General features: G+C 39.6%; 1 protein-coding gene, 1 non-coding gene and 1 pseudogene across 2 annotated transcripts in view; 2 read left to right on the top strand and 1 right to left on the bottom strand.

Annotated features, from left to right (window-relative positions):
• The first annotated feature begins 8,545 nt into the window (after positions 1–8,545).
• Positions 8,546–27,881, top strand: part of LEPR (leptin receptor) — a 97,216-nt gene continuing 77,880 nt past the window's right edge. The window contains exons 1-3 of the mRNA XM_032136369.2: positions 8,546–8,585; positions 13,430–13,759; positions 15,273–15,396. Coding sequence (XP_031992260.1) covers positions 8,546–8,585; positions 13,430–13,759; positions 15,273–15,396 — 494 coding nt within the window. The remainder of the gene's footprint in view (positions 8,586–13,429; positions 13,760–15,272; positions 15,397–27,881) is intronic.
• LOC116458172 (small nucleolar RNA U13) lies at positions 14,506–14,609 on the top strand. The gene has a single exon (XR_004245237.1). It is a non-coding gene; the product is annotated as a small nucleolar RNA U13 (small nucleolar RNA).
• On the bottom strand, positions 18,920–27,361 carry LOC116457284 (polypeptide N-acetylgalactosaminyltransferase 11-like; annotated as a pseudogene).

Here is a 27,881-nt window from a genome sequence, read left to right as displayed (position 1 = left end):
GAAGCGGTGTTGAGTATTATCAAAGGCCTTTTCTGCATCTATTGAGATAATCATGTGGTTTTTGTCATTGGTTCTGTTTATGTGATGGATTACGTTTATTGATTTGTGTATGTTGAAGCAGCCTTGCATCCTAGAGATGAAGCCGACTTCATCGTGGTGGATGAGCTTTTTGATGTGCTGCTGGATTCTTTTTGCCAGTATTTTATTGAGGATCTTTGCATCAATGTTCATCAGGGATATTGGCCTGAAATTTTCCTTTTTTGTTGTGTCTCTGCCAGGTTTTCGTATCAGGATGATGCGGGCCTCATAAATGAGTTGTGGAGGAATCCCTCTTTTTCTATTGTTTAGAATAATTTCAGAAGGAATGGTACCAGCTCCTCTTTGTACCTCTGGTAGAATTCGGCTGTGAATCTGTTTGGTCTTGGGCCTTTTTTGGTCAGTAGGCTATTAATTACTGGCTCAATTTCAGACCCTGTTTTTGATCTATTCAGGGATTTGACTTCTTCCTAGTCTTGGGAGGTGTATGGGTCTGGGAATTTACCCATTTCTTCTAGACTTTCTAGTTTATTTGCATAGAGGTGTTTATAGTATTTTCTGGTGGTATTTTGTATTTCTGTGGGATCAGTGGTGATATCCCCTTTATCATTTCTTTTTATGTCTATTTGATTTTTCTCTGTTTTCTTCTTTATTAGTCTGGCTAGCAGTCTATTTTGTTGATCTTTTCAAAAATCCAACTCCAGGATTCATTGAGTTTTTGAAGGGTTTTTCGTGTCTCTATCTCCTTCAGTTCTGCCCTGATCTTAGTTATTTCTTGTCTTCTGCTAGCTTTTGAATTTGTCTGCTCTTGCTTCTCTAGTTCTTTTAATTGTGATGATAGGGTGTCAATTTTAGATCTTTCCTGCTTTCTCTTGTGGGCATTTAGTGCTATAAATTTCCCTCTAAACACTGCTTTATATGTGTCCCAGAGATTCTGGTACGTTGTGTCTTTGTTCTCATTGGTTTCAAAGAACATCTTTATTTCTGCCTTAATTTCATTATTTACCCAGTAGTCATTCAGGAGCAGGTTGTTCAGTTTCCATGTAGTTGTGCAGTTTTCAGTGAGTTTCTTAATCCTCAGTTCTAATTTGATTGCACTGTGGTCTGAGAGATGGTTTGTTATGATTTCTGTTCTTTTGCATTTGCTGAGGAGTGTTTTACTTCCAATTACGTGGTCAATTTTAGAATAAGTGCGATGTGGTGCTGAGAAGAATGTATATTCTGTTGATTTGGGGTGGAGAGTTCTGTAGATGCCTATTAGATCTGCTTGATCCAGAGCTGAGTTCAAGTCCTGAATATCTTTGTTAATTTTCTTTCTTGTTGATCTGTCTAATATTGACAGTGGGGTGCTAAAGTCTCCCACTATTATCGTGTGGGAGTCTTAAGTGTCTTTGTAGGTCTTTAAGAACTTGCTTTATGAGTCTGGGTGTTCCTGTATTGGGTGCATATATTTAGGATAGTTAGCTCTTCTTGTTGCATTGATCCCTTTACCATTATGTAATGCCCTTCTTTGTCTTTTTTGGTCTTTGTTGGTTTAAAGTCTGTTTTATCAGAGACTAGGATGGCAACCCCTGCTTTTTTTTTGCTTTCCATTTGCCTGGTAAATATTCCTCCATCCCTTTATTTTGAGCCTGTGTGTCTTTGCATGTGAGACTGGTCTCCTGAATACAGCACACTGATGGGTCGTGACTCTTTTTCCAATTTGGCAGTCTGTGTCTTTTAATTGGGGCATTTAGCCCATTTACATTTAAGGTTAATATTGTTATGTGTGAATTTGATCCTATCATTATGATGCTAGCTGGCTGTTTTGCCCATTAGTTGATGCAGTTTCTTCATAGTGTTGATGGTCTTTACAATTTGGTATGTTTTTGCAGTGGCTGGTACTGGTTTTTCCTTTCCATGTTTAGTGCTTCCTTCAGGAGCTCTTTTAAGGCAGGCCTGGTGGTGACAAAATCTCTCAGCATTTGCTTGTCTGTAAAAGATTTTATTTCTCCTTCACTTATGAAGCTTAGTTTGGCTGGATATGAAATCCTGGGTTGAAAATTCTTTTCTTTAAGAATGTTGAATATTGGCCCCCACTCTCTTCTGGCTTGTAGGGTTTCTGCAGACAGATCCACTGTTAGTCTGATGGGCTTCCTTTTGTGGGTAACTTGGCCTTTCTCTCTGGCTGCACTTGACATTTTTTCCTTCATTTCAACCTTGGTGAATTTAATGATTATGTGTCTTCAGGTTGCCCTTCTCGAGGAGTATCTTTGTGGTGTTCTCGTATTTCTTGAATTTGAATGTTGGCCTGTCTTGCTAGGTTGGGGAAGTTCTCTTGGATAATATCCTGAAGAGTGTTTTCCAACTCGGTTCTGTTCTCCCCGTCACTTTCAGGTACACCAATCAAACATAGGTTTGGTCTTTTCACATAGTCCCATATTTCTTGGAGGCTTTGTTCATTTCTTTGCATTCTTTTTTTTAAGTCTTGTCTTCATGCTTTATTTCATTAAGCTGATCTTCAATCTCTGATATCCTTTCTTCCGCTTGATCAATTTGGCTATTGATACTTGTGTATGCTTTACAAAGTTCTCATGCTGTGTTTTTTAGCTCCGTCAGGTCATTTATGTTCTTCTATAAACTGGTTTTTCCAGTTTGCAATTCCTCTAACCTTTTTTCAACATTCTTAGCTTCCTTGCGTTGGGTTAGAACATGCTCCTTTAGCTCAGAGGAGTTTGTTATTACCCATCTTCTGAAGCCTACTTCTATCAATTCATCAAACTCATTCTGTGTCCAGTTTTGTTCCCTTCCTGGCGAGGAGTTGTGATCCTTTAAACGAGAAGCGGCATTCGGGTTTTTGGAATTTTAAGCGTCTTTGTGCTGGTTTTTCCTCATCTTCATGGATTTATCTACCTTTGGTCTTTGATGTTGGTGACCTTTGAATGGGGTTTTTCTGTGGAATCCTTTTTGCTGATGTTGATGCTATTCCTTTCTGTTTGGTAGTTTTCCTTCTACCAGTCAGGCCCTTCTGCTGCAGGTCTGATGGAGTTTGCTTGAGGTCCACTCCAGACCCTGTTTGCCTGGGTATCACCAGCAGAGGCTGCAGAACAGCAAAGATTCTTGCCTGTTCCTTTCTCGGGAAGCTTCGTCCCAGAGGGATACCCACCAGATGCCAGCTGGAGCTCTCCTGTATGAGGTGTCTGTTGACCCCGCTGGGAGGTGTCTCTCAATCAAGAGGCAGGGTGGTTAGGGACCCATTTGAGGAGGCAGTCTGTCCTTTAGTAAAGCTGGAGTGCTGTGCTGGGGGATCCACTGCTCTCTTCAGAGCCATCAGGCAGGAATGTTTAAGTCTGCTGAAGCTGTGCCCACAGCCACATTCTTCCCCCAGGGAGAATGCTGTGTCCCAGGGAGATGGGAGTTTTATCTGTAAGCCCCTGACTGGGGCTGCTGCCTTTCTTTCAGAGATGCCCTGCCCAGAGAGGAGGAATCTAGAGAGGCAGTCTGGCTACAGAGGCTTTGCGTGCAGCAGTGGGCTCCACCCAGTTCAAACTTCCTGGAGACCTTGTTTACACTGTGAGGGGAAAACTGCCTATTCAAGCCTCAGTAATGACAGACACTCCTCCCCGCACCAAGCTTGAGTGTCCCAGGTCGATTTCTCTTGTGCTGGCAGGGAGAATTTCAAGCCAGTGGATCTTAGCTTGCTGGGCTCCGTGGGGGTGGGATCCACTGAGCCAGACCACTTGGCTCCCTGGCTTCAGCCTCCTTTCCGGGGAAGTGAATGGTTCTGTCTTGCTGGCATTCCAGGCTCTGCTGGGGTATGAAAAAAAAAAATTCCTGCAACTAGTTTGGTGTCTGCCCAAATGGCTGCCCACTTTTGTGCTTGAAACCCAGGGCCCTGGTGGTGTAGGCACCCGAGGGAATCTCCTGGTCTGTGGGTTGGGAAGGCCATGGGAAAAGCATATCTGGGCCAGAGTGCACTGTCCCTCATGGCACAGTCCCCCATGGCTTCCCTTGGCTAGGGGAGGGAGTTTCTTGATCCCTTGCACTTCCTGGATGAGCCGACGCCCCATCCTGCTTCAGCTCACCCTCCGTGGGCTGCACCCACTGTCTAACCAGTAGGAATGAGATGAGCCAGGTACCTCAGTTGGAAATGCAGAAATCACCTGCCTCCTGCGTTGATCTCCCTGGGAGCTGCAGACTGGAGCTGTTCCTATTTGGCCATCTTGCCAGCCACCCCCGCCTGTTCTTTTCTTGTGTTCTTCTTGCCAAATTTATTTTATTGAGCACAGCAATAGCATGTTCTCACATAAGAAGCTGACTAACAGAATGCACAGCATATAAAAAATGTGCTATTTGTATAGAAATAATTTGCCAACTTCAGCAATCAGTTTGAGACCCACATATCACCTGGATGAATGGTTCTCCTGCAGAATCTGATTCAAAGAGTCATGTGGTGCGATGACTTGAAAGAGCTGTGGTGAATAATTGAATTCTAAGAATGGCCACAGTAGACTTCCTTGTTAATATTTCTGAAAAGTAGGGTTATGGAGCACATATTATTAAACTGTTATTTTTAATAGACATCTTATACTTGTATCTGGTCTGTAAGACCAGTCATATTAGTGTACATTTTTCAATTAGTTTACTTTGGAAGTGGGCACAGGGGCCTGCACTGCCCAAATCTGTAATTATAATTACCTTATGATAATTTATTATGGCTATGATGGGAATTTGCTTATTTTTCTTTGAAAAATGTTTTCAAGCTATACTTGTTTCTGCCATGATAGAGAACTTTTGCAACATTCATTTTTGTTGTGAGAGCAGAGCCACAATGATTTTCTAATGAGAATTGATTAAGCCCTTTCCTTACCCTAGCCCAGTTCTAAGTATTGTCAGTGGTGATTAGGGTAGAGGGTAGTCTCTTTGGCATGTTTCTATGGCATGTGAGGATGTCAACCCTACCGTCTGTTTGAATGACTGCTAAGGCACATTACTCCTTTTAACTGTCAACAGAGAATGACTACTACTGTGGTCTGAATGTTTGTGCCACCACAGAATTCACATGTTGAAACCTAATCACCAATGCAATAGCATTAAGAGGTGGGGCCTTTAGGAGGTCATGAGGGTGGAGCCCTCATGAATGGGATTAGTGCCCTTATAAAAGAGGCTGCAGGGGAGCTTGTTCACCCCTTCTGCCATGTGAAGACATGGCAAGAAGTCACCATCTATGAGAAGTAGTCCTTCACCAGAGATTGAATCTGCTGGCATGTTGATCTTGGACTTTCCAGCCTCCAGAATTGTGAGCAATACATTTCCGTTGTTTATAAGCCACTGAGTTTGTGGTATTTTGTTATAGCAGCCCAAATGAATGAAGAAAACTGCATTCCAGGGGAATGTTAGGCAGTATTATCTCAACTCCTCGTAGTGTGATGTCTGTGACTGGCTCAGTTCATGCAGCTCTACTTGTGGAGTGTGCATTACCTTTATTTATCTATATCAGGAATTCTTAATCCTTGGATAAGTTTCAAGGGATTGTTAACCCCTTGAAATTATAGCCCTAATTTTAGTTGTATGTGCTTCCTTGTGGTGTTGATACACTTCTTTCACCAAATTCTCAGTAAGGTCCATGTTCCAAAAAATGGTTAAGAATCACCATTTTGAAACTCTTCTTGCTATTATGCCGGATTCTCAAAGAGCTATATCTGGATGATAGGAGAGTGCCTCTTGAAGATTGCATGGGGGAGGTGCTAAAATTTCAGATGGGATGGCCAGGGCAGGCTCCTTTAGAAGGTGAGTTGAGTGGTGGGGAGAGCAATGGATGATGAGTGGGATCCGGGACCTTGTAGTCCTGCTCAGGACTTGGACTTTTACTCCAAGTGACAGGAGAGGACTGTAGTGCTTTGAGAAAGAGAGACATGATCTGGTCAATGTGTTAATAAGATCACCGTGACTACTGTGTTAGAGAGACATGATCTGATCTGTGTTAAGAAGATCACTTTAACTGCTATGTTGGTAACTGACTGAATTGGGAAGCAAGGACAGAAGTAGAGTGCCTCTTCTGACAGTTCCGGGAAGAGATAATTGTGGCTTAGAACAGGGTATTGGTAGTGGAGAGGGTGACAAAATTATTAAATTTTGAAATTGCTTTGAAACTCTGGTATTATTAGGATGTTCATGAGGATGTTACCTGTTATCTTATAAAATTAATCAATAAAAATTTTGTACTGTTCTTAGTGTTAGGATTATTTGTACCCTTCTCCTAAACTGTTCATTTCATTTTAACTACTCAGAATTTATGATTGAACAATACGACCATAAGAAAAGTTAGAACAAATTAATGGTTCATCCTTAGGAAGTGTCTTCATATTAATGGTGTTTGGTCTATTAGGCTTATTTTGGTCATCCTATCTTTAATTTTCCCTTTGCTTCATTCTTTTTTCACCAATTTAAAAAATTTCTGTCACTTTTTCTGTCTTTTATTTAGACAGAGTCTCACTTTGTCATCCAGGCTGGAGTGCAGTGGTGCAATCTCAGCTTACTGCAACGTTCACCTCCCGGGTTCAAGCAATTCTCTTGCTTCAGCCTCCCAAGTAGCTGGGATTACAGGCACACGCCACCACACCCAGCTACTTTTTGTATTTTTAGTAGAGACAGTGTTTCACTATGTTGGCCAGGCTGGTCTTGAACTCCCGACCTCAAGTGATCCATCCGCCTTGGCCTCCCAAAATGCTGGGATTGCAGGTGTGAGCCACTGCGCCCAGCCTATTTTCCTGTATTATTTGTGTTAAAAAAAAACTTCTTTATGTTCCTTTTTATACATTTTAGGGTGCATATGTTTCTCTCATCGAATCTATGTCAGATACCACCTTTCACTGTCTCTTCAAGGTTGCGTCTATGTCCTTTTTATACTAGTGATTGTTTCTCTGTTATTTAAGAATGAAACCTGATTGCAAGAATCCAAACCATCAGAATAGTTTGTGTTTTGCATGGAACATTAAATAAAGAAGTGGTTGTTTTATGTAAGGAAAACTGCTGATCTATTTGACCACTTAACTCAGGAGACCAGGTGAGTTAAAAGTGAGCCAAATCAATTGTTGAACTAAATTACTAGTCACTAGTAAGTTTCATCAAAGCAATCCAGTGATATGTTGTATCCGTGACACATCTTGACTATAAAACTTGCCCTTGAGTTTATTTTATGAGAACGTTTTATATCAAGAACAGGTAGCACAAAAAGCAGGGAGGAATTTGAATTTATACTCATTTAATATAATTAAATCATGAGGGTTCCAAACAGTGGACTGATTTCTGGAAACCCTAAAGAACCATGGTGATATCAGTGTATAAAGAACAGAAATTCTGATGACAGACTTGTAGTCTGAAAAACAAATTCACTGGACTAACCACTGTTTATACTCATTTATTTTCTTCCTGATAGTAAGTTGTAAAATAAATAAACACTTTTTCCATTTACTTATCATGTGGTGCCAATTCTCACTTATCATATGGTGCCAATTCTCAGATATGAGTCATGAGACCTGTTTCTCACTTAATGTTTTACACTATTCTTTGTGGTAAAGTGTGGTTTCCATTTTAAATTACATCTCTCAGAATAATAGGCAGCTCTGAAAGGGGGTGTAGAGACCATCTAACAGTCTGATTTGTAGATGAGGAACCTGAGATCTAGAGTGTTGAAACCCCAAGTCCCATAGCTGATTACCAGAAGAGCTTAGCCTGGCACCCAGCACTCCCGACACCTATTTCAGGTAGGTTTTCATCCAAAGTCCAAGCCAAATATATTAAAATTATACTACCATTTGGATTTATGACATAGTAGTACAGATAATCGTATTTGTGATACTCCAAATTGAGTAGAACTCATGGGAAATCTTGTCTCTGAAGTCAGACTTCATTTGGGTATATTAAGCCACCAGACTTTTAATTATTCTAACTCTCCAATATTACCTCATCTGCAAATGAACAATAGGTTTCCAAAGGTCTACTGGTAAAATTGCTCCTCTTTATTGGAAATAAATAGGCAGTTGTTACCTATGCAATAATTATTTGGCCTTACAATATCATAGTAAAGATAAAGACTTTAGAAAACAGGGAAATTTTAAGACCTGAGCATGAAAAAAATTGAAGACGGTGATATTAATGATGTTAAGTTAGCTGTTACATATTTAATCAACATTGTGAGCACTTGCATTTAGTTAAAATTTCAGTCTTATCCTGTGATACCTGTCCTGGTTTGTTATGGCATAAAGGAACATTCAGTTTAAATTTTTTCGGCTTGTATTTTTAATGATGTAAGATAGGATGCGTAAAGGAATAAATCTATAGCATAATTTTATGTGAGATATTTGTCAGATATTGATCTAGAGTATCACATTATTAAAATTTGAGCCTTATCTATAATCCCCTTCCTTTTATGTTTTCCACAGACAACTTATATATATATGTGTTTTTGTTTGTGTATGTGTTTTAATTTTAGATTTACTCTTTTCCAGGTGTACTTCTCTGAAGTAAGATGATTTGTCAAAAATTCTGTGTGGTTTTGTTCCATTGGGGTGAGTTATTTGCTCATTTGCTGTTTTAATGCCCTTAAATGCAGTAGAGATTTTGCCTTTAGAGATGCTGTTTTATTTATTAACTGACAGAATTTCCTATTTCTAGTTAGGAATTCTCATACATGCTTATGATTTAAAATGCAAACCATAGTATAAGTGTATAAGTGTGAAAATGAAAACCCTTCCCAACCTCCTAAAGACAACCTGATGGTGTATCCTTTCAGAATTCACACACACACACACACACACACACACACACACAGACTCACACACACACACGTATACAGACACACTCATATCTATGGCTGCAAAAATAGCACTGGTCTATACGTGTTGTTCTAGATGTTTATTTTTCCATTTAACAGGTTTCCAATTTATCATGATGGCTTTTTATCTTTATCAGTATTTACTGGGATACTTATTAGTTTAATGGTTGCATGACAATGCACTGTATGAATATATATAAAATTATTAGTCTATTTGACCAATTCCTGATTGATAGACATTTCTTTTTCTGTAACAAATAATACTGCATTGAAACTTCATGTGTCTTTGTATATTTAGAAAAATATTTCTGTAGATTAATTCTTTTTTTTTTTTTTTTTTGAGATGCAGTCTTGCTCTGCCGCCAGACTGGAATGCAGTGGCATGATCTCAGCTCACTGCAACCTCTGCCTCCTGGGTTCAAGCGATTCTCCTGCCTCAGCCTCTCGAGTAGCTGGGACTACAGGCACACACCACCATGCCCAGATAATTTTTGTATTTTTAGTAGAGACGGGGTTTCATCATGTTGGCCAGATGGTCTCAATCTCTTGACCTCATGATCTGCCCGCCTAGGCCTCCCAAAGTGCTGGGATTACAGGCGTGAGCCACCGTGCCCAGCCGATACATTGCCAATAACTTTTGAGCATACCGTTCTCACGTGTTTCTTACCACATTCTGGTGACATTCTGATTTTCTTAAATCAAATCATCTAAGTTAGATTGTGTTCCAAGTTTTTGAAATTAAAGTTAGAGTATCTTTAACAAAACTTACGTGATTTGGCAATTGTTTATCTAGCTTTCTTTAACAAAACGTATGTTGTGGCAACTTTATCTGGCAGCTGTTACCTGTGTGTCAACTGGTTCTGAGCATCTCCTCAACTACCCCAATCTAAAGGGGCTCTTCTAAGCTTCCCTGCAGGTCTTCCTTGTTGTACATACTTCTCTTTCATTGCAGCCATCTGTATACTTCCAGAAAATAACCTGGATAGCTCCACTGTTACAGATTTCCAAAAAATTATGCCACAAGAGACTATCAAAGAGAAATAACTCATTCTCTTTTTATATTCTCTAATTTTATTAGATATATTTAAGGGAACTATTCATTCTCTTTTATAATTCTCTATTAATTTTTGTTAGACTCTAGTGTTTTACATTGACTTTCTGGAAGGTTTGTGGTTTGATCAAGTTTGTGAATCAAGAGAATTCCTGGGATATTGTTACCTAATAAGATATGCCTTCAGATGAAAATTGTAGACCGTCTTTAGAGTTTAGGATTCATTTGGAGGGAAAGAAATATCATTTGCAAAGTTGCATGTGGATGAAATAGACTCATCTTTTAATTTAACTGCATCAATAGTTGCTATGTTTTTAAAGTTCATCATTACATTTTACATTTAAATACTTCTGTGAGGATTTTAGGCTAATTCATTTCAAGCAATTGAATCCTCTATGTAGACCTAGAATAGATAATGCTGTAAATTAGTAATATTACATATTCTTGGTTTTGTAAACCTCCTCCCTCAAAAAACTATTTTATTTTCTTTGAGGTGTTCTGATTTTAGAAACATAAGTTAGGAGGAGTGAAGTCCAACGGAACACAATTGTAATATGGATTTACTTTTGGTAATGTTGTGATACCTAATTGTTATCAGTATGGCCATAGTCACATTTGTCACATTAATCACTTTGGCCTCAATTTTTGCATCTATACATATTTATATTAGTTTATATTTATAGAAATCTTTAGAAACCAAACTATTAACAGTCATTACCTATGTATCGTTTGAATATTTTCACTGATAATTGCTTTTGTAATGAAAAAATACATTTGTGAATTGATTAAAAATTTTATTTTCTTACATTTTTGAAAAGCCTTTAATTTTTAGAGCAGTTTTAGGTTCACAGCAAAATTGAGAGGAAGGTACAGAGATTTTCCATAGACTCCCTGCCCCACACATTTATAACCCCTCATTATCAACTATCCCCACTCAGAGTGGTACATTTGTCGCAATTGATGAACGCATATTGACATATCATTGTCACTCAAAGTCCATAGTTTACATTATGGTTCACTCTTGGTGTTGTATATTGTATGAATGTTGACAGATGTATGTATGGTGACCTTTATCTGCAGCTGTAGAGTCATACAGAAGAATTTCACTGCCCTACCCATCTTTGTGGCCTTCCTATTCCTCCCTCCTTCTTACCTAACTCCTGGGAACCGCCAATCTTTTTACTATTTCCATAGTTGTGCCTTTTACAGAATGTTGTAATGTCATATAGTTGGAATAACATAGTATGTAGTCTTTTCATATTGGTTTCTTTCACTTAGTAATATGCATTTATGTTTCCCCCATGTCTTTTTTTTCCTCTTTAAATTTTTGTATTTTTAGATTCAGAGGTTACAAGTATGGTTTTGTTACAAGGATATGTTTTGTAGTGTGTACATCACCTGAATAGTGAACACTGTGCACAATATTACTTATAAGTGAGAACATGTGGTATTGGATTTTCTGTTTCTGAATTATTTCGCTTAGGATAATGGCCTTTAGCTCCATCCATGTTGTTGCAAAGTACATGATTTTATTCTTTTTTATGGCTAAATAATATTCCATGGTGTGTGTGTGTGTGTGTGTGTGTGTGTGTGCGCGTGTGCATGTGTGTGAATATGCCACATTTTTTTAATGCAGTCATTCATTGAGGGACACTTAGGTTGATTCCATGACTTTGCTATTGTGAATAGTGCTTTGACAAACATATGAGCACAGGTGTTTTTTTGTTATAATGATTTCTTTTCCTTTGAGTAGATACTTAGTAGTGGGATTGCTGCATTGAATGATAGTTCTACTTTTAGTTCTTTGAGAAATCTACACATCGTTTTCCACAGAGGTTGTACTAATTTACATTGCCACCAACAGTGAATAAACATTTCCTTTTCTCTGCATCCTCACCAACATCTATTATTTTTGACTTTTTAATAATGGCCATTCTTACTGGTATAAGACGGTATCTGATTGTAGTTTTAATTTGCATTTTTCTGATGATTATTGATATGGGCATTTTTTTCATGTTCATTGGCTGCTTGTATGCCTTCTTTTGAGAAATGTCTGTTCATTTCTTTTGCCTTCTTTTTAATGGGATTATTTGTTCTTGTCTTGTTGAGTTGTTTGAGTTCCTTCTAAATTCCTGATATTAGTCCTTTGTTGGATGCATAGTTCTGGAAGAGTGCTGGAACTTCCGTGTCTTTTCGTGACTTGATGTCTCATTTCTTTTTAGCCCTGAATAATATTTAATTGTCTGGATGTACCACAATTTACCCATTCACCTACTGATGAACATCATGATTACTTCTATTTCCTTACATTATTACATTTGCCATAACTCTTCAAAATTCTCATTTCATACAAATCCATACAAGATTCTCAGAATTCCTATTCTGCATTAGTGTCTATATAAGCCAACACAACTGTTGGATCATTTGGGTAACTTATTGAAAAAAAAAATTATGGAGAATTATTTTATTTTCAAACAAATATTTAAAAATAAGTTTGGCTGGGCGCAGTGGCTCATGCCTGTAATCCCAGCACTTTGGGAGGCCAAGGCGGGTGGATCACCTGAGGTTAGGAGTTCGAGACCAGCCTGGCCAACATGGCAAAACCCCATCTCTACTAAAAGTACAAAAATTAACCAGGTGTGGTGGCAGGCGCCTGTAATCCCAGCTACTCAGGAGGCTGAGGCAGGAGAATCACTTGAACCCGGGAAGTGGAGGTTGCAGTGAGTCGACATCATGCCACTGCACTCCAGCTTGAGCAACAAGAGTGAAACTCCATCTTAAAAAAAAAAAAAAAAAGTTTAATTTTTGCAGATTTTTAGGTACTGGATTATATAATTGTTCTTAATTTTTATGTTTAAAAAGTGATAACTTAATCAGCAGTGGGCATTTCCCATAAGAAGTCGATTCTTTTGCATCATTTTTTGTGTAATGTGCTAAGGGCATGTCTTATATGATGATGTTTTGTATTTGGAGGATCATGGGAAAATTCAGGAGATCATCAAGCTGTCATCATGTTGAAGACAAGTTCTTTCTAAAAGTGCTCAGCGAAAGCAGTGTTAATATTTTGGTGTTACTCTCTTAAATACATATTAAAATAGCACTTTAATGTTTGTTTATATAATTGCACATCCAGATATTTATTTATCATTTATACTGGATATTATATTTATCATTTATAATGGAAGCTAGAATAATATGCTTTAGAAAGGAAAAATAAAATATTCAGTGTTTGTTTCCTTTTATTAAACATAAATATAAAATGTCAGCTTAAAGAGAAAACATGAAGTGTGAGTTTTCAAAAAGAAAAGAGATGTCAGAAAGTGGAGTAATTTCTACAAATGAATGCATCCTCTTGAATACAACACATTGTACAATGGAAGCACGAAGTTATTCATTAGGCACTCACTGAGGACTTAGAAAGTTAAATAATTATTGAGCACTACATGGTTTAATCTCGGATAGTTTCTATTCATGTCTTAGTCAAAAATGATTACTTTTTTCTATGTGTCTTTTTAATATCCTAACAGAATTTATTTATGTGATAACTGCATTTAACTTGTCATATCCAATTACTCCTTGGAGATTTAAGTTGTCTTGCATGCCACCAAATTCAACCTATGACTACTTCCTTTTGCCTGCTGGACTTTCAAAGAATACTTCAAATTCGAATGGACATTATGAGACAGCTGTTGAACCTAAGTTTAATTCAAGTGGTACTCACTTTTCTAACTTATCCAAAACAACTTTCCACTGTTGCTTTCGGAGTGAGCAAGATAGAAACTGCTCCTTATGTGCAGACAACATTGAAGGAAAGACATTTGTTTCAACAGTAAATTCTTTAGTTTTTCAACAAATAGGTAAGCATTAGCTATTTTTTTAATGTATTGAACAATGTGTTTTAATTCTTTGATACCTGTATGAAATAGATGTCTTATGGCTATGATTTTAACATACATAATCATTTTTACATTGATAATAAAATTAGGATTCATTATGTGAACAAACTAATAAATAATTCCCAAATTATCTTGTATCCCATAAAAATATAATGAGGGAACTATTTTACTTTTAAGTACATTCCTTGTAGTCTTCTAAATTTGCTTTGAAATAGAAAAACACACCTTATTTTTGTTAAATATATAAAATATCAAATGACTGATAATATTGTTGAGTTGGTTAAATTTTAAAATATTCATGAATAATAATATTTCTTCAGGCAAGGAATATCTCTGAAAGAATATAAGTTTTAAACATGGGTTTTTCAGAAGGAATAGCTAATGGATGCTGGGCTTAACACCTAGGTGATAGGATGATCTGTGTAGCAAATTGCTATGGTACACGTTTACCTATTTAACTAACCTGCACATCCTGCACATGTACCCCTGAACTAAAAATAAAAGTTGGAAAAACAAAAAAAGAAAAGAAAAAAATTCTTTTTTTTTGTTTAAGTATAATGCATGCTGATTGTAGCTAGTGTAGTTAAAAATTCTGCATCTGGAAATATAAACGACAGAATTATCCCAAGTCTTTTGGAAAAGCTAGGAAGAGTGGAGTCAATTGACTCATCCATGTAGAGAGACCTCCAGTATGAAAATATAGGCATATCTTTTCCTCCCTCAAAAGCGTGATGACCTGGTTTTCACATGCATGAGTGAGATGTGCCTCCCTCGGACCTTGTTATGATGTTGGCACATTACCTGTCTAATGTTTAAAAAAAAAAAAAAGGCTGGGCACAGTGGCTTAAATGCCTGTAATCCTAGCATTTAGGAGGCCTAGGCGGGCGGATCACTTGAGCTCAGGAGTTAGAGACCAGCCTGGGCAACATAATGAAGCCCCATCTCTACTGAAAATACAAAAAAAAAAAAAAAAAAAAAAATTAGCTGGGCATGGTGGTGCGTGCCTCTAGTCCCATCTACTTAGGAGACTGAGGTGGGAAGATTGCTTGAGAGATCGAGGCTGCAGTGACCCATGATCACATGATCATACCACTGCACTCCAGCCTGGGTGACAGAGTGAGACTCCATCTCAAAAAAAAAAAAGGAAAGAAAAAGAAAAGTGAGCACTGAGCTAGATGAGTTTTGAGCTCTTTTGTCCTATTTAAGTGGTTTGAAATTAAAGAAAATTTGAGAAGCAATAACTGAATTTAATTCTATTACTTTAGAAAAAAGGAAACTGAGGGCCAAAGGGACTAAGTGATTGGCAAACGCATGCCCCTAGTTAAAGCTTGTTCTTTTTCTGTCAGAATAGGCAATGGAAGTTGTATCAGAACACTGGTAAATTTGATTTAGCTCTTCTCTTTCACTGAGTTGTTCAGATGGTTTTTGAGATTTCATGTAGTTGTTTTTTTTTTTTTTTTTTTTTTTAATTCAGGTGCAAACTGGAACATACAGTGCTGGCTAAAAGGAGATTTGAAATTATTCATCTGTTATGTGGAGTCATTATTTAAGAATCCATTCAAGAATTATAACTATAAGGTCCATCTTTTATATGTTCTGTAAGTACCAAATAATTAATTTGGACATTTCTACTACACATTTTTTTTTAAAGAGCTTTCCTATACGGAAGTAGATTATAAACCTCTTGCATCCCTACATTTCCTTTTATATGTTTTATTTTTTAATATGGCATTCTGCTTTATTAGGTTTCCTCTTTTCTCCTCCTGTTAATTGAGGTAGCAAGACAGTCAGGTTTAGGGTCACGATTGTCAGGTCCACAAGTATACCAAATGTTAGGTTGAAGTTCAGGTTCCAGCTCATGCTGAGGTCCGAAGGGAGTGGGTGGATGGGCAATAGCTGAAAGAACACTCTGGGGGCCTTAAGCAGGTGAAATGTAGTTTTATTCAGCAGCTCTCTATCAGCAGCTTACTCAAACTAGGTCTCTCGTTAGCAGCTCTCTTATCAGCAGCTTTCTCTCACTGTCTGCTCTGTTTTGACTGCTTGGGCCAGCTGCTCCTATGCACAGCTGCACGGCTGGCTCTCTCTTTCCTTCAGCGTCAGCAGCTTAACTCTTTCTCTCTCTGGGCATGAACGTGAGCCATGCTGTGCCATGTTGTGCCATGCTGAGCCATGCCCTGGCTCTCCTTGTCAGAGCAAGACTGACAGCTCTGGTACTCCCTCTCTCTCTGGGTGCAAGAGTGCCTGTACAAGAGTATCTGTACAGTGTCAGCAGGGCAATTATTCCTCTTACAGACAATAGTGGCATACGGCCAAGGGATGGCCTTCCCATGTTATGGCTACATGGCTGTGATAACAGGTGGAGTTATATGCCTGCGCTCTACTCGCTGAGTCATGCAGGCCTGGATGTCTGCCTTGGCCTAATTCTTGACCGAAGCACATCCACGTACCTTACAAAGATATTGCAGATATAGGTGGGCATGTAGTCTGAAAGAAGAGTGAACTCAGTTCAGGAGTCCTAGATATTTGAGTGGAAAAGGAAAAAAGATGTGTTTTATATTTCTTCTTCAGATGATTTTTCTTTTTTGATCTCTTTAGAAACTTAAAAATATGGGTGGCTAATATTTATTTGTGTGAGAAAGAGAACAAAGATATTGTTTTCAAACAGCCATATACTTATAACTCAAACAGCGAATATGTCATTAAGTTTTCTAATTACTTCAGTGATGATATACACCATTTCTATGTCAATTTTAACTCTTTAAAATTCTTTCTCATTAATTCTTCTATGTGATGCTTAAAGTCTAGCCTCCTTCAGTTCTGCAGTTATTGAGATAATGCCATTGAGGAGCAATGTGCTAGAAACCATCCCTATACAAATGAACAGAGACAGAAAGTAGAATGGGGCTGAGAGGAGGGGGAACTGGGGAGTTACTGTTTAACGGATATAAAGTTTCAATTTGGGAGAATGAAAAATGTTCTGGAGTTGGGGAGTGGTGATGGTTGTATAATAATGTGAATGTATTTCATGTCATTGCACTGTACACAACATGGTTGAAATGTTAAATTTTATATACATTTTATCACAGTAAAAATTTAAAAAAGAAACTTAAAAGACATGTAAAAGAGGATGAATGGTTATGATCGCTGTCCTTGAGGTGCTCAAAGGCTAGCAGTTGGGACCTATACGTACAGAGTTTCAGTTTTAGTGGTTGCCGATATGTGTGTCATGGGAGCCCATGATTGTTGTGAGATCTTAGATGGGGGTTATCTAGTTAAGCTGCTGAGAGAAGAGAGGAGCAAAGGTTTCCTAAGGAAGCAGATAGCTGAGTTGAGTCATTAGAGATGAATAAGAGCTAATGAGAAAATATGTGGGCCGCTAGTGTAGTGTTGGGAAGGAGATCAGTATCACCAGGAACCTTGTTAGAAATTTAAATTTGCTAGCTCACCCCTGTGAATAAAAAATTAGGGGGGTGGGGCTCATTAATCTGTTTTACCAAGTCCTTTAGGTGATTTTGATGGAACTCAAGTTTGAAAATTCCTGGTGTAGAGGTTCATATGACAGATTTTAGAGTCGGACTACCTGGCTGTACCACTTACTAAATGCACACAAAAAGCACTTACTATGTTTAACAATTGTTCTGCCTCTAGAAATTAACACAGTGGAAATATTTACACAATGCTTAAAAATTATTTGTTGAATGAATACATATTGCCAAAATGCTTTCTACAATATTTTCCAATTTACCCTCCAGAAATGTCTTAATGAGCCAAAAAATTATTAATAAAGAAATAATATTGTCTGAAGGTGGGAGAAGTGAGTGGTCAATGGTCAGATATAGCAGGAAGATATAATAAGGTCCGAATAATATGTGCAGATTTGGCAGTGTGAAAGTAATGGGTCTTTAGGCAGAGCTCATTCAGGGGAGTGGAAGGAGAGGTTGCCAGAACAAAGGGAAACTTGGAGAAAGGACCTTGAAGAGCTGATCTTTATGCTAGTTCCTCAGTCAGTTGATGGGGGAACGCTGCAGAGCTGGAATTCGTATATCCAAGGCATACTATGGCTGGGGCTGAGAATATGAAAAAAACCTGGTTACTGGGATGAACTGCTGCTGCCCAGGTGAGGAACCTTTGGCTGGAGTGATATTTCAAGAATGGTAGGCAAAACAGGAAGGATCAACTCCCTTGTCACTCGATTATTCTAGTCTCTTTCTAGCTCCCGCACAGGTAGAATTTAACAAGAATTTAGGTAGTAGAGGAGAACTATGGTTTGCAGAGTTTCAGCGCCAGCATGGTGAAACAGAGCATAGGGTGCATTTGAAGATGGCTTAACCACCAGCAAAATTCACTTCATTGGCTCATTGGCTAATTGGCTACTTAGAACATTCACACACACCTTTCTATGCATACCTACCTTTCCCTACAACTTCCTTATAACTTCATGCTTTCACTTAATTAAGTGCAACTATACTTTAATAAAAATCAAAAGAATCCTTTATTTCACATGTATGTAGTATTCATCAAAATAATTTATAATGGTTAACTGCCTCTCAAATATTGTCTTATAAATGATGCCTTCTGAAGTTAAACACAATGTAGATACATTTTTTAAAAATTGTTTAGAACATACGAAACAAATGATAAGAAAAAAATATAACTGTCTCCTGTGAAGTCTTCTAAGAAAATCATGACAAGTTCCTGATCAGATAAAAACCATTCCATCATTAAAGGGTATTAAAAAGAGGCATAAATAAATTTGAATAGAAACATCTGTTTGCCGAGTTTTGTCATTGTGTACAAATGAAACTCTAGAGTTAAAATTATATTCTGATTTCCCTCTATAAGCAAGAAATTCCTTAATAGAAGCTCAGAAGTGACCTCAATGTCTTGGTGAAACATACTTCCTCACCTGCGGACACTCAGTGCTCCCATCTCTATCAGATCTGCTGTGTTACCTCTGTTAACATTCCCAGGCATCTCCAGGAAGACGGGAGATGTCATCCTCTCCAAGATGGCTCTACCAAACCAAGGCTTTCCTGGCACCAACAACGTTCTTTCTAAAGCCCTACGCTTCACAGAGGAGGCAAAGCCCGGCGAAGCACCATTTTTGCCACAGTGTCCACCTTAACCTTCCAACTGCCACTATTGTGAGGAGGAGCCATCACAGATTGCCATAGCCACAGAGTCTTCCTGACCCTGTGGAGCCACTGCTCTCGGGCACTGTCCAGCTGACATCTGGTGTAGCCAACTATTTTCCCCAAAGGTCCATATCCGCCTGACCCATGGCACTCCATGACTCGTGGTGGGTCTGATGAGCTAGTTTCTGTCATACCTAGACAAAGAAGATGGTTTAAAACCAATTCATCCTCTTCATTATCAATCCAGATCTGATTTGGGTCCCCATGCTCACAGGCCTTAAGCACTAGTAGGCCTCCTTTCCGACTTGGGCAGCCCTGAGCCACCAGACATTTGTTGGTATGGAGGTGATACAGCCTTCCAAGTTGAAGGACTGGGGCATTTTGGCCCTCTAATGATAAAAGTGGGTTGCTCAGGTTTGGCATGGGTCCCAGATATCTGCGTCTCTGGGTAAATATTATCCAAATACCATTTAAATGATTTGCATCCTAACTTCTTTCTTAATTCCACTTGTTCACTGATAGTTCCCTAGCTTTTCCTCTTCAGATTAAGTCTTAAGGAAAAATACTGCCACTTTATTCATCCAGCCAGACATGTGCCAGCCTCAAAGAGTTGTGTTCATGGTGTCCTGGCCTTCAGGAGATCCATATGGTCACCTTTTTTGGAAAATGTGTCCTACTGTAGAGCAAGGCATGATGAAGAACTTACCTCCACACACCCAGATCTGAAATGATATTTCCAAATTTTCTCCTCTCCAGATATCCATGCCAGTATCATATTGTCCAAGTTCATGGAAATACTGTCTGTTCCTGGCAAGCAATCCTCCAGTCATTATCGGTGACTTTGTTGGTGCTGTGGCTTTTTCTGCTCATCCTAGCTCAGAAAGGGAAACAAGCTCCTATTTGAAGTGCAGCCCTCAGTTGAATCCTCCACGGACCAGAGGACGAGCTGTAGGCTAGCGTGTTGGCACTAATGATGTCAATCACTGAGAACATCATGGTCTGCCAGTCCACACAGATGACAGCCAGCAAGGGCTGCAGCCACGTCACATTCACTTCACGTGGCTGTCTAGGAACACAAGGACTTCTGTTGTGTGGACTGCTACACTCATTCTTCTTTGAATCAATCCCTCACACTTTATATTTCTTATACCTTAATTTTTCCAGGGAGGTATTTTTGGACATATTCATCTTGTTCTCCTTTCAAATCATCAAGGTCACTAACAACATCCATGAGGATGATTTCATGAAGCAGGTTTGCTGGCATGCAATTTATGACAATGTGCAGCGTCTGGAGACAGGCAGAAAAAGCTTCATTGTGGAAACAGATAACAATGTTAGCAACTGGCAGGTCAGGTGGTAGGACTTTACATGCTGCATTCTTTGTCCCTGGCACATCTCTGTGGTAGCCTGCAATTACTGATAAGCATATTAAAAGCATGTTTTTGATAGCCCAAGTCTCTCAACTCCTGAGCACCTTCATTAAAAATCATGCCTAGTTCAGAGGACAATTTCAAGTGGCCTTTTTCTGGATCTTCAATATGACTATCACATCATCGATTTTGTTTGCTTCGAACCGTGGCTCTAGTAATAGACTTGGACCTTGAGTGAAACAAGAATAGAATTGTTTTGGAAATGGTCCATGGGGTCCAGACCCCTTGAGCACATTCTTTTCTTTATATAGTTTAAGTTCTGGGATACATGTGCAGGAAGTGCAGGTTTGTTACATAGGTATACGTGTGCCATGGTGGTTTGCTGCACCCATCAACCTATCATCTACATTAGGTATTTCTCCTAATGCTATCCCTCCCCTAGCCTCCCACCCCCCAACAGGCCCCAGTGTGTGATATTCCCCCCCTGTGTACATGTGTTCTCATTGTTCAACTCCCACTTATGAGTGAGAACATGTGGTGTTTGTTTTTCGGTTCCTGTGTTAGTCTGCTGAGAATGATGCTTTCAGCTTTATCCATGTCCCTGCAAAGGACATGAAATCATCCTTTTTATGGATGCATAGTATTCCATGGTGTATGTGTGCCACATTTTCCTTATCCAGTCTGTCACTGAGGGGGATTTGGGTTGGTTCCAACTCTTTGCTATTGTGAATAGTGGATGAGCACATTCTTTTTTTTTTATTTTTTTTTATTTTTTATTTTTTTATTATACTTTAGGTTTTAGGGTACATGTGCACAATGTGCAGGTTTGTTACATATGTATCCATGTGCCATGTTGATTTCCTGCACCCATTAGCTCGTCATTTAGCATTAGGTATATCTCCTAATGCTGTCCCCGCCCCCCCACCCCCCACCCCACAACAGTACCCGGAATGTGATGTTCCCCTTCCTGTGTCCATGAGTTCTCATTGTTCAATTCCCACCTATGAGTGAGAACATGCGGTGTTTGGTTTTTTGTCCTTGCGATAGTTTACTGAGAATGATGTTTTCCAGTTTCATCCAAGTCCCTACAAAGGACACGAACTCATCATTTTTTATGGCTGCATAGTATTCCATGGTGTATATGTGCCACATTTTCATAATCCAGTCTATTGTTGTTGGACATTTGGGTTGGTTCCAAGTCTTTGCTATTGTGAATAGTGCCGCAATAAACATACGTGTGCATGTGTCTTTATAGCAGCATGATTTATACTCCTTTGGGTATATACCCAGTAATGGGATGGCTGGGTCAAATGGTATTTCTAGTTCGAGATCCCTGAGGAATCGCCACACTGACTTCCACAATGGTTGAACTAGTTTACAGTCCCACCAACAGTGTAAAAGTGTTCCTATTTCTCCACATCCTCTCCAGCACCTGTTGTTTCCTGATTTTTTAATGATGGCCTTTCTAACTGGTGTGAGATGGTATCTCACTGTGGTTTTGATTTGCATTTCTCTGATGGCCAGTGATGATGAGCATTTCTTCATGTGTTTTCTGGCTGCATAAATGTCTTCTTTTGAGAAGTGTCTGTTCATGTCCTTTGCCCACTTTTTGATGGGGTTGTTTGTTTTTTTCTTGTAAATTTGTTTGAGTTCATTGTAGATTCTGGATATTAGCCCTTTGTCAGATGAGTAGGTTGCAAAAATTTTCTCCCATTCTGTAGGTTGCCTGTTCACTCTGATGGTAGTTTCTTTTGCTGTGCAGAAGCTCTTTAGTTTAATGAGATCCCATTTGTCAATTTTGGCTTTTGTTGCCATTGCTTTTGGTGTTTTAGACATGAAGTCCTTGCCCACGCCTATGGCCTGAATGGTATTGCCTAGGTTTTCTTGTAGGATTTTAATGGTTTTAGGTCTAACATTTAAGTCTTTAATCCATCTTGAATTAATTTTTGTATAAGGTGTAAGGAAGGGATCCAGTTTCAGCTTTCTACATATGGCTAGCCAGTTTTCCCAGCACCATTTATTAAATAGGGAATCCTTTCCCCATTTCTTGTTTTTGTCAGGTTTGTCAAAGATCAGATAGTTGTAGCTATGCGGCATCATTTCTGAGGGCTCTGTTCTGTTCCATTGATCTATATCTCTGTTGTGGTACCAGTACCATGCTGTTTTGGTTACTGTAGCCTTGTAGTATAGTTTGAAGTCAGGTAGCGTGATGCCTCCAGCTTTGTTCTTTTGGCTTAGGATTGACTTGGCAATGCGGGCTCTTTTTTGGTTCCATATGAACTTTAAAGTAGTTTTTTCCAATTCTGTGAAGAAAGTCATTGGTAGCTTGATGGGGATGGCATTGAATCTATAAATTACTTTGGGCAGTATGGCCATTTTCACGATATTGATTCTTCCAACCCATGAGCATGGAATGTTCTTCCATTTGTTTGTATCCTCTTTGATTTCATTGAGCAGTGGTTTGTAGTTCTCCTTGAAGAGGTCCTTCACATCCCTTGTAAGTTGGATTCCTAGGTATTTTATTCTCTTTGAAGCAATTGTGAATGGGAGTTCACTCATGATTTGGCTCTCTGTTTGTCTGTGATTGGTGTACAAGAATGCTTGTGATTTTTGTACATTGATTTTGTATCCTGAGACTTTGCTGAAGTTGCTAATCAGCTTAAGGAGATTTTGGGCTGAGACAATGGGATTTTCTAGATATACAATCATGTCATCTGCAAACAGGGACAATTTGACTTCCTCTTTTCCTAATTGAATACCCTTTATTTCCTTCTCCTGCCTGATTGCTCTGGCCAGAACTTCCAGCACTATGTTGAATAGGAGCGGTGAGAGAGGGCATCCCTGTCTTGTGCCAGTTTTCAAAGGGAATGCTTCCAGTTTTTGCCCATTCAGTATGATATTGGCTGTGGGTTTGTCGTATATAGCTCTTATTATTTTGAGATACGTCCCATCAATACCTAATTTATTGAGAGTTTTTAGCATGAAGGGTTGTTGAATTTTGTCAAAAGCCTTTTCTGCATCTATTGAGATAATCATGTGGTTTTTGTCTTTGGTTCTGTTTATATGCTGGATTACATTTATTGATTTGCGTATGTTGAACCAGCCTTGCATCCCAGGGATGAAGCCCACTTGATCATGGTGTATAAGCTTTTTGATGTGCTGCTGGATTCGGTTTGCCAGTATTTTATTGAGGATTTTTGCATCAATGTTCATCAAGGATATTGGTCTAAAATTCTCTTTTTTGGTTGTGTCTCTGCCTGGCTTTGGTATCAGGATGATGCTGGCTTCATAAAATGTGTTAGGGAGGATTCCCTCTTTTTCTATCGATTGGAATAGTTTCAGAAGGAATGGTACCAGTTCCTCCTTGTACCTCTGGTAGAATTCAGCTGTGAATCCATCCGGTCCTGGACTCTTTTTGTTTGGTAAGCTATTGATTATTGCCACAATTTCAGAACCTGTTATTGGTCTATTCAGAGATTCGACTTCTTCCTGATTTAGTCTTGGGAGGGTGTATTTGTCGAGGAATTTATCCATTTCTTCTAGATTTTCTAGTTTATTTGCATAGAGGTGTTTGTAGTATTCTCTGATGGTAGATTGTATTTCTGTGGGATCGGTGGTGATATCCCCTTTTTCATTTTTTATTGCATCTATTTGATTCTTCTCTCTTTTCTTCTTTATTAGTCTTGCTAGCGGTCTATCAATTTTGTTGATCTTCTCAAAAAACCAGCTCCTGGATTCATTAATTTTTTGAAGGGTTTTTTGTGTCTCTATTTCCTTCAGTTCTGCTCTGATTTTAGTTATTTCTAGCCTTCTGCTAGCTTTTGAATGTGTTTGCTCTTGCTTTTCTAGTTCTTTTAATTGTGATGTTAGGGTGTCAATTTTGGATCTTTCCTGTTTTCTCTTGTGGGCATTTAGTGCTATAAATTTCCCTCTACACACTGCTTTGAATGTGTCCCAGAGATTCTGGTAGGTTGTGTCTTTGTTCTCGTTGGTTTCAAAGAACATCTTTATTTCTGCCTTCATTTCATTATGTACCCAATAGTCATTCAGGAGCAGGTTGTTCAGTTTCCATGTAGTTGAGCGGTTTTGAGTGAGTTTCTTAATCCTGAGTTCTAGTTTGATTGCACTGTGGTCTGAGAGACAGTTTGTTATAATTTCTGTTCTTTTACATTTGCTGAGGAGAGCTTTACTTCCAACTATGTGGTCAATTTTGGAATAGGTGTGGTGTGGTGCTGAAAAACATGTATATTCTGTTGATTTGGGGTGGAGAGTTCTGTAGATGTCTATTAGGTCCACTTTGTTTAGAGCTGAGTTCAATTCCTGGATATCCTTGTTAACTTTCTGTCTAGATGATCTGTCTAATGTTGACAGTGGGGTGTTAAAATCTCCCATTATTATTGTGTGGGAGTTTAAGTCCCTTTGTAGGTCACTCAGGACTTGCTTTATGAATCTGGGTGCTCCTGTGTTGGGTGCATATATATTTAGGATAGTTAGCTCTTCTTGTTGAATTGATTCCTTTACCATTATGTAATGGCCTTCTTTGTCTCTTTTGATCTTTGTTGGTTTAAAGTCTATTTTGTCAGAGACTAGGATTACAACCCCTGCCTTTTTTTGTTTTCCATTTGCTTGGTAGATCTTCCTCCATCCCTTTATTTTGAGTCTATGTGTGTCTCTGCACGTGAGATGGGTTTCCTGAATACAGCACACTGATGGGTCCTGACTCCTTATCCAGTTTGCCAGTCTGTGTCTTTTAATTGGAGCATTTAGCCATTTACATTTAACGTTAATATTGTTATGTGTGAATCTGATCCTGTCATTATGATGTTAGTTGGTTATTTTGCTCATTAGTTGATGCAGTTTCTTCCTAGCCTCGATGGTCTTTACAATTTGGCATGTTTTTGCAGTGGCTGGTACCGGTTGTTCCTTTCCATGTTTAGTGCTTCCTTCAGGAGCTCTTTTAGGGCAGGCCTGGTGGTGACAAAATCACTCAGCGTTTGCTTGTCTGTAAAGTATTTTATTTCTCCTTCACTTATGAAGCTTAGTTTGGCTGGATAGGAAATTCTGGGTTGAAAATTCTTTTCTTTAAGAATGTTGAATATCGGCCCCCACTCTCTTCTGGCTTGTAGAGTTTCTGCCGAGAGATCAGCTGTTAGCCTGATGGGCTTCCCTTTGTGGGTAACCCGACCTTTCTCTCTGGCTGCCCTTAACATTTTTTCCTTCATTTCAACTTTGGTGAATCTGACAATTATGTGTCTTGGAGTTGCTCTTCTCGAGGAGTATCTTTGTGGCGTTCTCTGTATTTCCTGAATCTGAATGTTGGCCTGCCTTGCTAGATTGGGGAAGTTCTCCTGGATAATATCTTGCAGAGTGTTTTCCAACTTGGTTCCATTCTCCCCGTCATTTTCAGGTACACCAATCAGACGTAGGTTTGGTCGTTTCACGTAGTCCCAAATTTCTTGGAGGCTTTGTTCATTTCTTTTTATTCTTTTTTCTCTAAACTTCCCTTCTCGCTTCATTTCATTCATTTCATCTTCCATCTGCGATACCCTTTCTTCCAGTTGATCGCATCTGCTACTGAGGCTTCTGCAATCTTCACGTAGTTCTCGAAACTTGGCTTTCAGCTCCTCCATCTCCTTTAAGCCCTTCTCTCCATTGGTTATTCTAGTTATCCATTCTTCTAATTTTTTTTCAAAGTTTTTAACTTCTTTGCTATTGTTTTGAATTTCCTCCCGTAGCTCAGAGTAGTTTGATCGTCTGAAGCCTTCTTCTCTCAATTCGTCAAAGTCATCCTCCATCCAGCTTTGTTCCATTGCTGGTGAGGAACTGCGTTCCTTTGGAGGAGGAGAGGTGCTCTGCTTTTAGAGTTTCCAGTTTTTCTGCTCTGTTTTTTCCCCATCTTTGCGGTTTTATCTACTTTTGGGCTTTGATGATGGTGATGTACAGATGGGTTTTTGGTGTGGATGTCCTTTCTGTTTGTTAGTTTTCCTTCTACCAGACAGGACCCTCAGCTGCAGGTCTGTTGGAGTTTACTAGAGGTCCACTCCAGACCCTGTTTGGCTGGGTGTCAGCAGCGGTGGCTGCAGAACAGCGGATTTTCGTGAGACCACCAATTCAGCTGTCTGATAGTTCCTCTGGAAGTTTTGTCTCAGAGGAGTACCTGGCCCAGTGAGGTGTCAGTCTTTCCCTTCTGGGGGGGGTGCCTCCCAGTTAGGCTGCTCAGGGGTGAGGGACCCACTTTAGGAGGCAGTCTGTCCGTTCTCAGATCTCCAGCTGCGTGCTGGGAGAACCACTACTCTCTTCAAAGCTGTCAGTCAGACAGGGACGTTTAAGTCTCTGGAGATTCCTGCTGACTTTTTGTTTGTCTGTGCCCTGCCCCCAGAAGTGGAGCCTACAGAGGCAGACAGGCCTCCTTGAGCTGTGGTGGGCTCCACCCAGTTCGAGCTTCCTGGCTGCTTTGTTTACCTAAGCAAGCCTGGGTAATGGCGGGCGCCCCTCCCCCAGCCTCGCTGCCGCCTTGCAGCTTGATCTCCGACTGCTGTGCTAGCAATCAGCAAGACTCCGTGGGCATAGGACCCTCCGAGCCAGGTGCGGGATACAATCTCCTAGTGTGCCATTTTCCAGGCCCGTTGGGAAAGCGCAGTATGAGGGTGGGACTGACCCGATTTTCCAGGTGCCGTCTGTTACCCCTTTCTTTGACTAGGAAAGGGAACTCCCTGACCCCTTGCGCTTCCCCAGTGAGGCAGTGCCTCGCCCTGCTTCGGCTCGCGCACAGTGCGCTTCACCGACTGTCCTGCACCCACTGTTTGGCACTCCCTAGTGAGATGAAACCGGTACCTCAAGCAGAAATGCAGAAATCACCAGTCTTCTGTGTCGCTCGGGCTGGGAGCTGGAGACCGGAACTGTTCCTATTCGGCCATCTTGGCTCCCCCCCGGATGAGCACATTCTTAAGTGGCTGAGTCACTTCACCAAAGTTGAAGTGAACAAAAATCAAAACTGCACAGGTCACAGATGTAAAAATGCACCCATAACAGAAATATTGAACTGTGGCACTTCCCATAACAGACTTAGCATAACTAATGGGCCATTTTCAATTTCTGCAACACTGGCAATGGCCTTCCAGGACTCAGGCTGTGGCATCTTTCCTCCTGCCACAGCCCCTGTCTGAGCCACAGGAGCTGCCCAGGGGGTGGGCAGTGGTGGGTTACACTTTGAACAAGAGGAGACAGTCTTATTCTCTCTCCCAAATGGCATGATGCTATGTTGCAATTGTCATTATGTTTTCTGTGCAGCATGTACAATGTTGCTCTCTGGGCAGTATTAATTGCTCCTCACATTCAATCACTGTTCCACCTGAATGAATATTGTGGAAGCTAAATATAAAATTGCAAATTTAATAATAGCAGGAATCCTTATATAAAATAATACGGGGAAGAAAAAGATTGAGAAGAAATTAGTGAATATATAGAAACACACACACACACACACACACACACACAAGCATACTGTAAGGGAGGAAATACGCACAACTGCCACGGCTCTCCTTTCTGTATTGATTACCAGGCTGTAGTTAATACTTA

Source organism: Hylobates moloch, unplaced genomic scaffold (assembly GCF_009828535.3).
Source record: "Hylobates moloch isolate HMO894 unplaced genomic scaffold, HMol_V3 SCAFFOLD_18, whole genome shotgun sequence".
NCBI classification, from domain to species: domain Eukaryota; kingdom Metazoa; phylum Chordata; class Mammalia; order Primates; family Hylobatidae; genus Hylobates; species Hylobates moloch.
The sequence above is the reverse complement of the archived record's forward strand: the minus strand, read 5'-3'. Positions and strand labels throughout refer to the sequence as shown.